The 11,741-nt window shown below is 41.0% G+C and overlaps 2 protein-coding genes across 2 annotated transcripts; one reads left to right on the forward strand and one right to left on the reverse strand.

Moving 5' to 3' along the window:
• Window positions 1-1,498: 1,498 nt before the first annotated feature.
• On the forward strand, window positions 1,499-4,986 carry AhcyL2 (Adenosylhomocysteinase like 2). The gene is made up of 9 exons (XM_089264018.1): window positions 1,499-1,749; window positions 1,796-1,855; window positions 2,165-2,232; window positions 3,118-3,187; window positions 3,243-3,802; window positions 3,870-3,976; window positions 4,029-4,591; window positions 4,658-4,778; window positions 4,835-4,986. The coding sequence occupies exons 3-9, from the start codon at window positions 2,182-2,184 to the stop codon at window positions 4,839-4,841; spliced, it is 1,479 nt and encodes a 492-aa protein (XP_089120144.1). The 5' UTR covers window positions 1,499-1,749; window positions 1,796-1,855; window positions 2,165-2,181; the 3' UTR covers window positions 4,842-4,986.
• Window positions 4,987-5,848: 862 nt separating this feature from the next.
• VhaM9.7-d (Vacuolar H[+] ATPase M9.7 subunit d) lies at window positions 5,849-6,288 on the reverse strand. Its single transcript, XM_018099370.3, has one exon. The coding sequence runs from the start codon at window positions 6,221-6,223 to the stop codon at window positions 5,957-5,959; it is 267 nt and encodes an 88-aa protein (XP_017954859.1). The 5' UTR covers window positions 6,224-6,288; the 3' UTR covers window positions 5,849-5,956.
• Between the last annotated feature and the right edge of the window lie 5,453 nt (window positions 6,289-11,741).

An 11,741-nucleotide genomic window follows, 5' to 3' on the forward strand; every position in this document is an offset into this window, starting at 1 on the left:
AAAATAAGCCTGATCTGGCCGAAAATTAGCCAAAACGGCAACACTGGTAACAAGTAAGAAAGCTCTAGTCGAGACTGCTCGACTACGAAGTCCCCTGAGCCCTTCGAAGAATTAATATTTTACAATAATTTCTCTTGTCTTTTTGCGTACATTCACACACAGAAAAACACGCATTGGCTGCAGTTTGAGCTTTAATTTATTTAATTGTCTAATAACTTTACGTATTACGTGTTAAAACGCGCTATGCGTAGTAAGCAGCGACTGCGCTGCAGTGTGGGCAATATTATATGAATGTATTTGTTTCACAATTTAATTTCTAGACGTACCGTCTTAATGAAACTTTCAGAACTTAATCAAATGTATGTACATTCCAAAGCACAAGTCTCTAGTACTTGAAATACGCCTTTTAGATTACAACAAAAGCCGAAATAATATAAGATACACATAAGTCTACATTTGGAAGCTCTATCTGTAAAGGTGTAGGAGATATAATTTAATAACTATCTTTCGATAAGGTTTTTAATCGATAATAAAATATCGGGAGTAGTTAGTTAGTTTCAAGTTTCTAGCTCTAATATCTTCTGATACGGCTAAATCAGCTTAGCTCGTTGCCTTGATCAAGAATATATATACTTTATGGGGTCTGTCACGCCTCCTTATAAAAATATAGCTGCTCCCGATTGGTCACAATTCAATGTACGTATATATATTTAAATACTAAGATGCCTTAACTTAATATTAATATCATTATATCGTATCGTATGTTGATTTTTTGCGAAATTGAGATTTGAATGCAGAACGGTCAGGAAACATCTGTATTACATACTTGCAACAAATGACAAGTGAATTCGCTCTAGTTTCGGAAAAAATCAATTTCAATTCAAAGCTTCTCCGGTAAAATTATATTTTTCGACATACGATTATTTCGCGCGTATGCAATGAAATACATACATATGTATGTATGTAAAACTGTACGCTGGCAGTAGGCTTGGATGAGTGACCTGATGGTCGCAATAAAATTAAATGCTCTTACTGAAGAATTCAAGAATATTGGTCTAACATATCTCTTTCGCCGAGTTAATTTTGGTTTTATATCTACGTACGTCAAGAGCCCAATGATTTTGATAATTGGCATAGCCACAATATGAGTCAAGTCAAGTTTTGATAAGCGAGCGGTTCAAGCGATTTGTATTGTGAAGATTCCTCTGTCATCTAACCGATCTGAGAGTTAGAGAGACCGAAAGATAGAGATAGAGAGGGGTAGATGAAGGGAGAAAGAGAGCGAGAGAGAGGCAACATCGAAGAGCGATAATAGCTTTAAGTAAGATAAGATGTTTATTTCTGTAGGTCCGCTGTGCCTATGAGAGTGTATGTGTGTGTGTGTGCATGTGTATGAGCAATTTCTCTGCTCGGTTAGTTGCTGCATTCGCTTTGCGTTCTTTATTTGTATTATTGCTTTATTTCTATACGATCGCTCTGCTCTCCATAAACATAAGCAGTACCAGTTGATGTGAATCAGTTTGTTGTTCGAGGTAGACAAGAGCACACGAAAGCATCGCGAGACTCGGCATTCCACATTCGCACTTGACCCAGTAACGGTGACGTAGACAACGACTAAGACGAGTGTGAAAAGGGACATTGACAAGGAGACGGGAATTCAGTAGCTGTGACGCAAGCAAGCGAAGTTAGAACGAAGAAGGAAAGAAGAAGGAAGAAGGAAGAAGGAAAAGGAGACCGTGTAGCTGTGACGTAGAAAACAGTAGAGGCGAGTGTGAAGAGTGCTACTAGGAAGAAGGCGAGACAGAGTGAAGTGCACTAGGCCCCGCTGTGCCGAGATCTTAAAGAGAACGGATTGGTGAGTGCAGAGCTTTAGCTGTGACAGGCCATTCTAGTCAGTGCTCAATCGCTACAGCTATTGACGCTGGTATTCCCTCAGCGATCGGTCGGTCACGTGCTTCGTCGCGTATGCTTTGCGCTTTACGTTTCACGCTTTAAACAGCTGATTGAAAAAAGCAAAAAGTAAAAACAAAACAGCGGCGATTGTTGACAAACTTGAAAAATATACTGTGTATAGAACCAGTTTGTTCATTGGCTATATGTGATTGGATTGAAGGTCGATAGCCCCAGCGATGTTATTATTCAGTATTTATTGTATAATTTTCAGCCAAACGTGTCTGCAAGATGAGTAAAATGCCGGAGACGACATTTGCCGACTTGAGCTTGGCCGATAAGGTAAGTAACCTATCCTACCAATTTGCTTGGGTCCTCGCCTCAACTCATTAAAGTATGCTAAATTTAGAGTCCTGATAAAATATTTAACAATCGAAATATCGAATAGCGCATTTGTATAAATGTGCGTATGTGTGTTTGAGGTAATAGACCAAACAAAACGAAGTACATACAGACATTATGTATGTACATAAGTGAGAACGACCGCGCGATACTCAGTGGTAAACTGTTATACAGTATTTCGATATAAGAGTCCCTTTGTAATTTACCGGTGCATGTTTAACTACACCTCTATTGGCTGTATATGTATGTATACTAAGGGATTTGGGCGGGGGAATATTATCTTAAAGCCGACATGCCAAGTTTCCATTGTGAAGAGGGCATTAAATGATACATACATATGTACATATAAAGAACATGCTAGCTCTACAACATATGAATTGATGATGTATTTACAAACACATGCTCACACACACACACACACAAATCTATAGACACCAACATTTGTGCAGGTGTGCGTCGGTATGTGATCTAGATGTGAGTGCGAATGTGTCGAATGTTTATTGAAGTCGGCTATGGAAATGTACACAGGTTATTTAGCAAATGGGCTGGGGATACAAATGCAAAGCACACATTTGCTGAATTGATTAATTTGTTCGTTTACTTAAATATTGGCATGTGATGTCTTGAAGACGCGATTACACATCGTCAATTGGCGCTACGAATTATCATTGATACTCTAAACGATGCCAATTACCACTAGCTGTGAGCTGCTGCTCTGCTCTTTCTGCGATTTGTTATTGTTGTATCACTAGATTACACTAAATTCAATCAAATTCCTATTAAAGACTGCATACGTAACGCTTACGATTCCCTTTCCATCACCAGACACCAGTGAGTAAATCGAGAATTGAAGCTCGTCGATTTTCCGATGTATCGACGTGTTCCTTTAGTTCAGGTGAGTTGTAGACAATGATAGGTTGAATCGATCCAATTGTTGTTCCCGCCTCTAGCCTGCTTCACTGGCAGCTCCGATGAGGACGAGATCTCGCCGAAAGATGCCAAGCAGAGCAACTCAAGCGGCAGCTCTGACTTCTGCGTCAAGAATATTGGCAAGGCATCCTTCGGGCGGCGGGAGATCGAGATCGCTGAACAGGAGATGCCGGGAATCATGACGTTGCGCAAACGTGCGGCCGAGGACAAGCCGCTGAAGAATGCAAAGATTGTGGGTTGCACCCACGTCAATGCGCAAACGGCGGTTCTCATCGAGACTCTGATTCAACTGGGCGCATCCGTTCGCTGGGCAGCGTGCAACATCTTCTCGACCCAAAATGCCGTGGCAGCAGCACTAGCGGAGGTCGGGGTGCCAATCTTTGCGTGGGGCGGCGAGACTGAAGAGGAGTTTTGGTGGTGCCTGGACAAGTGCATCCACAAAGAGGGCTGGCAGCCGAACATGATCCTCGACGATGGCGGCGATGCTACGCATCTAATGCTTAAGAAATACCCGGACTACTTCAAGTCCATCAAGGGCATTGTGGAGGAGAGCTTGACAGGTGTGCACAGGCTGTACCAGGTGAGTGTAACCAACCACACATCACATACTCGCCCACCTATTGAACCCGATATCCCTCGTTTTTCAGATGTCGAAGGCGGGCAAGCTAACTGTGCCAGCGATCAATGTCAATGACTCGGTAACGAAAAACAAGTTCGATACATACTATACATGCCGCGACTCCATACTGGACAGGTAACTAGACAAGAGACTGTGAAATCATTTAATCCATCCCATTTGCCACTAGCTTGAAGCGTACGACGGACATTATGTTTGGCGGAAAGCAGGTTGTTGTCTGCGGCTACGGGGATGTGGGCAAAGGCTGCGCCGAGGCCCTTCGGGGGCAGGGCTGTGTGGTATATATCACAGAGGTGGATCCGATATGCGCACTGCAAGCGGCCATGAACGGCTATCGAGTGGTGCGCTTGGGCGAGGTCATACGGGCGGTAGATGTGGTGATAACCGCAACTGGCAACAAGCATGTCGTCACACGAGATCACATGAATCGCATGAAGAACGGGTGCATCGTCTGCAACATGGGCCATTCGTGCTCCGAAATAGACGTGAGCAGCCTGCACACGCCGGAGCTGACCTGGCAGCGAGTCCGCTCCCAGGTGGATCACATTATTTGGCCTGACGGCAAGATGATAATTCTCCTGGCCGAAGGACGTTTGGTAAATCTGTCATGCTCCACCATCTCCTCCTTTGTCGTCTCGGTGGCCTCGTCCACACAGGCCCTAGCTCTTATCGAGCTTTATTCGGCGCCCGGACGATACAAGTCGGATGTCTACCTACTTCCAAAAAAGATGGGTAACTATTTCTTTTGATAGTTGTATACGAATTGATGTATCTCTATTTGGTGTTGCCCATTCTCAGATGAATATGTGGCTAGTCTGCATTTGTCGACTTTTGATGCCCATCTGACCGAATTAACCGACTCACAGGCGAAATTCTTGGGCTTGAGCAAAGCAGGGCCCTTTAAAGCGAACTATTACAGGTAAGAACATATCCAACAATAGAAAACTGTATTAACATTTCTCTATTTTGCTATAGATACTGATCAAGTGGTTGACGATCTGCTGGCGGTTGAAATCTAAGTTTATATTACGTTTGCTGGATGAACTGGATTTATGATGACCTGGTGTTATTAATAAGCAACTTAGTCTATTTATGAGTTAATAAAAGTTATTATTTGTTTGATTTGATTTGATATGTACATATACATGTATATATAAATATAAGTTTTTAAATGCGGATGGTGTTGTTTTAGCCATCGCATTTCAATGTGGATGGAAGCTTTAAGATTTTTGCTTAGCACAGCGGCCACTTGTTAGACTCTGAATATGTTGCGTTTGTTTTCACCACAATAATGTCAGTCTTATAGCGAGCAGCTCTTAACAGACTGCAACTAGTCGATGGCTTATGTATTAGATAAAAGTTCACACAATATATCATAGGTGGCGCTTTATATGGAAATACAACAGAATCACTCCGTAGAGATTAAAACTAACAGTTCCGCATAATGTATATTAAATTATATAGTTAAATAACTCGTGTGAACTTCATTTTTCTTTTTCGTTTCCTTTATTTTAATCAATGTTTTTTGTTTTTTTGCGTACCCTCTATGGGATAGTATTAATGGAGGTAAAAAGCTGTATTTTTCAATTATTGATGCGCTTAGTGAAAGAAGAGATCAATAGCTTTGAAACTATTTCAAATAAGGTTTGTATTGGAAATTTGGGAAAAAATTAAATTGTTTTATGAATACATGGAAACTCATATGGGGTTAGTGGTCATCAAGTACAATAGATGTATTGATGTACGTCGGACTGTCAGTTTTCGCATCTGTCCGTCCGTTTACTACTAATATCCCTTACTATACAAGACGATTTACAATATACGACAATGTCCTTGTAGTTTCTATACGGAAAATGTTTTGAATAATGCATATCAATTGGCGCTCAGACTTAGTAATTTGCTGTTTGGTAAAGGAAGTATTTTCAATCCAATCAGAGAAAGTGCGAATTTTTGCAAGGAAAGCGGTCTTAATTACATTACCCAAATACATTTAAAAGGTTAGAGCAGTTTTCTTATGTGAAGTAATTGCATAATATTGATCAAAGTAAATTTCGAGGCACCTTCAGCTGCACTTTGCGCCCGGTGATAGATCGGCGACTAGGGGTCTGGCATGTCGTGTATATAGGATCTCTTCCAATAGGACATCATTGCCATTAAAATGGGCCTATGCATGCGGGGGCCGACCAAGGGATTCATTTGCATTACGAAGGTGACGAGCCAAACGATCCAGCAGCAGGCGGCCGTCAGCAGAACGCAGCATCGTATGATCGAGCGCTCCTTGAAGCAAATGGCGATGATGCACCCAATGATGGCGAACAGGGCCCAAAATACGGTGAATGTTATAAGACTAATGTATTTGTTCATGTCGACACTGAATGAGTATTGTGTTTGGAGTAGAGAAAGTTTTTGACAAGTTTCTCCCTCTCTCTTGCTATCGTTCCCAGCGAATGCGCGAATCAAATGCTCCTTTCCGATGCCGAAAAATTCGCTTAAAACTTCTCTATGGCGCAAATCCAATTTGGGTGCTTGGGCCCATAAAGTTTTATGGCTGCGAACATTTATTCGTTTTATGGCCAACCGCGACGGGCTGAAGACGGCAGACGTGCGTTGGAGCGTAAAAGTTATAAAAATGAAAATTGTATACATTTTCCCAAGTGCTAGCGTCAATAAAACTGCAGTCGAGCTCGAGTGTGCGTCTGTGTATCATTTTGGCATACTCACAGGCTTACACCCTCACATCCTCACATTCTTACATCCTCATATCCTGACTAAGCACAAAATCCGTTTCAGCTCAGGGGAACCTGATGAGCAGTTGGCTGCCAGCATGGGTCCAGGATTCAGGCCAACCGCGCCATGTGCGGCCTTCCCTCCGATGATGCCATAAGTGCCCAGGCGTGGTCCATAAAATGGCGGCTGCGCATTGGCATTATAGTCACAGTCCGTCGGACCACTGTGGGCTGTTGGCTACCCTCAATTCTCCGTCGTCTGTTCGCTGTCCGCTTTCGTCTGTAATCGAGTTTTTGCGAAGTAGCAATAAATGTTTATGGCGACATCGAATTTTCCATTTTCTCGCCATAAGTACAGGAACGGCCGGTGCAGGCCTCTCTCCAACCCCAAAGCCAGAAACCATTTCGCAAATGCTGGAGTGCTCGAAGTGCTGCGGCCATCTTAGAAGCCATTTCGGATCAGCCCTCAATGTAGAAATATGGGTAATTCGCTTGATCACCTCGGAACTTCGCAGAAATCAATCTCCATATCAATGCGGAAAATTCAAATTCACTTCACTCGCAAGTGCTGAGACTTAATCTAAACACAAGTTCACCAGCTCAGTTCAGTCTCTGTAGCGATCCGCTGGGGTTGATGCCTAGGATCGATTGGCTGTCATAAATCACAGTTCCCATGGCCAAGACGAGGCCTCGCACGTTCTTCGAGTCGCAGGCAAATGCAAATCAGGCGTGAAGTGCGAGTTCGGCTTTAAACATTACCGTTGGAGGCGGCAACAAGAAAAGAAATTGTCTCACCCGATTCCGACGGCAACGGTAGAGGAAGAGGCAAAGGCAACGACAACGCCACTCCCATCTGTTCCGGTTTGGAACTCCTTTTGTTTGACATGACACAGAGTCAAAACATTTGACTCTAATTGCCACATTTATTGTTAATATCACAAATACATTGAGTCTTATGCAAATATTTTTCACCGAAATCAGTCTTTTTAGTTACCCTAATTAGGTAGCTACCCTACCCAAACTTATAAGCCTTGGACGCGCGAAACTTCATTTATTGGAACTGGTGTTTGATCGGATATCAATTATGGCAATCGGCAAGTCGGTTGAATCATTTGTAAATTGAAGAAGCGAGGGATAGAAATCGACAAACCATACATTGAATGATTGAAGTTGCCTAATAAGTGTGAATCTGGTATTTTAGTTATATCAGATCACCTGATCCAGAAGAAACAATCCCACGTTTCGGTTGGATCAGATGACTTGATTAACCCATAATACCTGATTCATACTCCTTCATATGGGGAATTCATCAATGAGTATATTAGAGTATTGCTGGCTTGAGGAGAATATGCACCAGGGATGCGAAAGCCTATTAACATAAATTTCTCGATTTGATGAAAGACATTTATGTGGATTAAATAAACCGAATCAGGTAAATACTTTAATTTAATTTTTATACCCTGAACCTTATGTATGACCGCTTCGATCTCAGAAGATATAAGACTTCAAACTTTTGTTTTTAAACGTTCGTATATATAGCGCACATATCGAGTCTATCTTCAAAAATTGATGGCATATCCCGTAATTTTGTTGTTGATTAAAAACCCTATCGAAAACCATTTATTAAATTATATCTAGTACATCTTTAAATATATAAATAAATATATATTTATATGCATTTTATACAATGTCGATTTTTGTTAAAACTTACCCCCACCCCTATGTCCACCCCCTCACCCTTAAGTTTGTAAAAAGTGTATTTCAAGTACTAGAGACTTGTGCTTATAAAGTTCTTTTTAAAGTTCCATGAAGATAGCCCATCGAGAAGAAAAGTTATTAAACAATTAAATTTCCATAGGAAGTCCACACAGCAGCCAATGCGTGCTTATGTGTGCGCGCGTATGCCTATGTATGTGCGTGTGTGTATGCGTGTGTGTGCGCATGTGCTAATAACTATTGAAATATCAGTTGCTCGAAGGGTTCAGGGGATCTCGTAGCGAGCTTGTTTCATAATTCTTTAATAATTAAATGGGTTAAAGTTTTCTTAACTATTTGAAACTTCTCATATTTTGTGGATCACATCAATTGAAGCTCTCATTATCACCTGAACAACTCAGGACAGAGTATAGGCAATTGAAAACAAGTAAGAACGTTGCAGTCGGGCGCTACCGACTGCGGAATACTCATTCACAGTCCCTTTGTTTTTATAAAAATGTTTCCTTCCGTGTTATCAATGCCTATTAAGCCTATTTGTACATACATGTACATACAAAGATAACTCAAGCATATAAATGTCGAAATGTGATACTACAAATGCCGATTGCCACGCCCCTAGTGGCCGTAGACACCTCATTTTTGGCTAGTTCTTAAAAAGAGCTAACGGTAACGTAAATGCAAAATTTGAGTGCTTACGCTCAAAAAATGTGAAAATTACAGGGTATTTTTCGATATGCCACGCCCCCAAAGAGGCGTAGCAATTATTTTTGGGGCATCGATAGAGGAGGTTACCAGTAACTAAACTATCCAAATTTGAAGCTTCTAGCCCTTAAACTGTGGGAGATATAAAGTTTTGCGGTTTGCCACGCCCCCTTTGGGCGGACATATATCCACCATAGCTTGTTGGACTTGGGTGGTCAACTCGCGTATAAATACCAAATTACAAGTCTCTAGCATCAATAATGCCTAAAATATAGCCAAATTTGAAAAATTACTATATCTTCAGGTCCGATTTGCCACGCCCATATTAGGCGTAGACATAAAATTTTTTCATCAGTCATTATAGAATTATAGCATTAGCTCACGTGCGATATTTCAACTTTCTAGCTTTAGAACTTTAGGAGATACAGTTTTATCTGATTTGCCACGCCCCCGATGGGCGTAGATATATCCACCATAGCTTTTTGGACTTGGGGGGTTAACGCGGATCTACATACCAAATTTCAACATTCTAGCTCTTCAACTAACATAATTTCTGGTATATCGGAAAATGCATTTTCCGATTTGCCACGCCCCTAGTGGGCGGATCGGGAAAATTTTAACACTTTATAAATCGGAGTTATACACGAGTATGTGTTCCAAATTTCAAGTCTCTAGCTTCAATAGCGGCGAAATGAACTGCGTTCATACGGACAGACGGACGGACGGACAGACGGACAGACGGACAGACGGACAGACGGACGGACGGACAGACGGACAGACGGACAGACGGACGGACAGCAAGACGGACATTGCACAAAACCAATATACTAATTCACTTCGTGAATGAGTATAAAAATTATAAACTAAACCATTTGACCATTTGCTCGATTTGTGTATCTCCGTCTTTATCTGTCGTCTGTCTGTAATTCACAATAGCGAGAGTCTCCAAATGTATTTTTGTGTTTAACTAATGCAGTAAAAGTTTATTTACTATATTTCTTTTGATCACTTTTTCGTTTTCCATGATTGTTGTGTGAAAATGTAGGCTCAAACAACGTGAATCATACATATACATATGTATGTATATTCTCGCAGGTCGATCTGTAAATGACGATTGTTCACGTGCTTTTGTCAATTTCTTGAAATATTCATTAATATATGTATATGCAGTAATCCCGAAAAATCTAAGAGATCAAAGGTTAGCTCTCTTCCGGCTATCGCCTGAAACACAGTATCACAACTTTTTGATTTTTATACCCTGAACCCATTGAAAATGGGAAATCAGGGTAGATTGGTTTTGTTAAAATGTATGTAACAAACAGAAGGAGGCGTGGCAGACCCCACAAAGTATATATTCCGTATGTTTTAACGCGTCGATTTCAGAAGATATAAGAGCTAGAGACTTTTAAATGCCCGTATATATTGCGCGCATATCGATTTTATCACTTAAAATCGATAACTCATTCCGATATTTTTGTATCGATAAAAATCATTATCGAAAATCAGTTATAAAATTATGTCTCCTACATCTTTAAAGCTAGAGTCTCCAAATTTAAAACATATTTGAAGATGCATTTTATACAATTTTGGATTTTCGTTAAAATTTACCCCCCACCTTAATATCTACCCACTCACCCTCAAATTTGTAAAACGCTTATTTCAAGTACTAGTGACTTGTGCTTCGGAATGTACATACATTCGAACATTATGATTACGTTCTGAAAGTTTCATTAAGATTGTACGTCCAGAAATTAAATTATTCAACATATAAGTTATCATAATATTGCCAACACTGGAGCGCAACCTAAGCGCATTCGCCTGTGTGTGCGCGTGCGTGTGTGCGAATTATTATGGAAATATCATTTGCTCGAAGGGTTCAGGGGATCTTGTAGTCTAGCAGTCTCGACTAGAGCTGTCTTACTTGTTTTATTTTTTATTTTTATTTATGGTAGACAGTTAATGATACATATATTTGGAATGCACTGCATTTATTGTCTCTTGTCGCAATGGAGATGCGCATATGCAATGTGACTTTACCTGTTTGAATAGGCACAGCGACAATGTGCCAGCACGCGTTATTTGCAACTTCAATTAGCGGTGTTAGCACCACTGAAGGAAGTGCTTGGCGCGGCAATATTAGAGGCAGCAACCCAGATTACAAGTAAATAAGGAACAGCGCGCGCGTTTGGGTCGAGGGTGCTTTGCCGTCTGTAAAGGTGTCAAGCGAAAGCCTCTCGGCCCAGCTTGAGTTGGGTTAGAGCATGGAAAACGGCTGCGGCCTTGCCGCTTGTTTAGTTTATTAGGATTAGGGCAACTGAGAACGTAACAACAAGTAAGAACGTTGCAGTCGGGCGTTACAGACTGCGGAATACTCATTCACACCCCAATTTAGTATCTAAGTTTTACTCTAATGCTGTAGAAAACTCAATTTTTCTCGATATGGCAAGCTCATAGAACAAGCTAACGGTAACCTAGCTGTCAAATTTGGATGCTTACGCTCACAAAAAAAAAAAAAAAACAAATTACAGGGTATTTTTGATATGCCCTAAAGAGGCGTCATAATATCATTTGGAGAATCGATAGAGGAAGTTACTAGTAACCTTACTATTCCAGTTTTAAGCTTCTAGCTCTTATACTTTAGGAGATATCAACTTTTGCGGTTTTCCACGGCCCTGTTGGCGGACATACATATATCCACAAAAACTGTTTGGTCTTGGGAGTTCAGCCCGATGTCGAGG

This window comes from Drosophila navojoa, chromosome 2 (assembly GCF_054131105.1).
Source record: "Drosophila navojoa isolate 15081-1374.11 chromosome 2, UAZ_NAV_1.0, whole genome shotgun sequence".
NCBI lineage: Eukaryota > Metazoa > Arthropoda > Insecta > Diptera > Drosophilidae > Drosophila > Drosophila navojoa.

What these genes read in the sequence shown, in the direction of transcription:
- VhaM9.7-d (XM_018099370.3), bottom strand. Translation starts at nt 6,223, where the DNA reads ATGAACAAATACATTAGTCTTATAACATTCACCGTATTTTGGGCCCTG.
- AhcyL2 (XM_089264018.1), top strand. Translation starts at nt 2,182, where the DNA reads ATGAGTAAAATGCCGGAGACGACATTTGCCGACTTGAGCTTGGCCGAT. An exon ending in ACTTGAGCTTGGCCGATAAG is followed by an intron (nt 2,233 to 3,117) that starts GTAAGTAACCTA and finishes TTCCATCACCAG; the next exon opens with ACACCAGTGAGTAAATCGAG. An exon ending in GTGTGCACAGGCTGTACCAG is followed by an intron (nt 3,803 to 3,869) that starts GTGAGTGTAACC and finishes CTCGTTTTTCAG; the next exon opens with ATGTCGAAGGCGGGCAAGCT.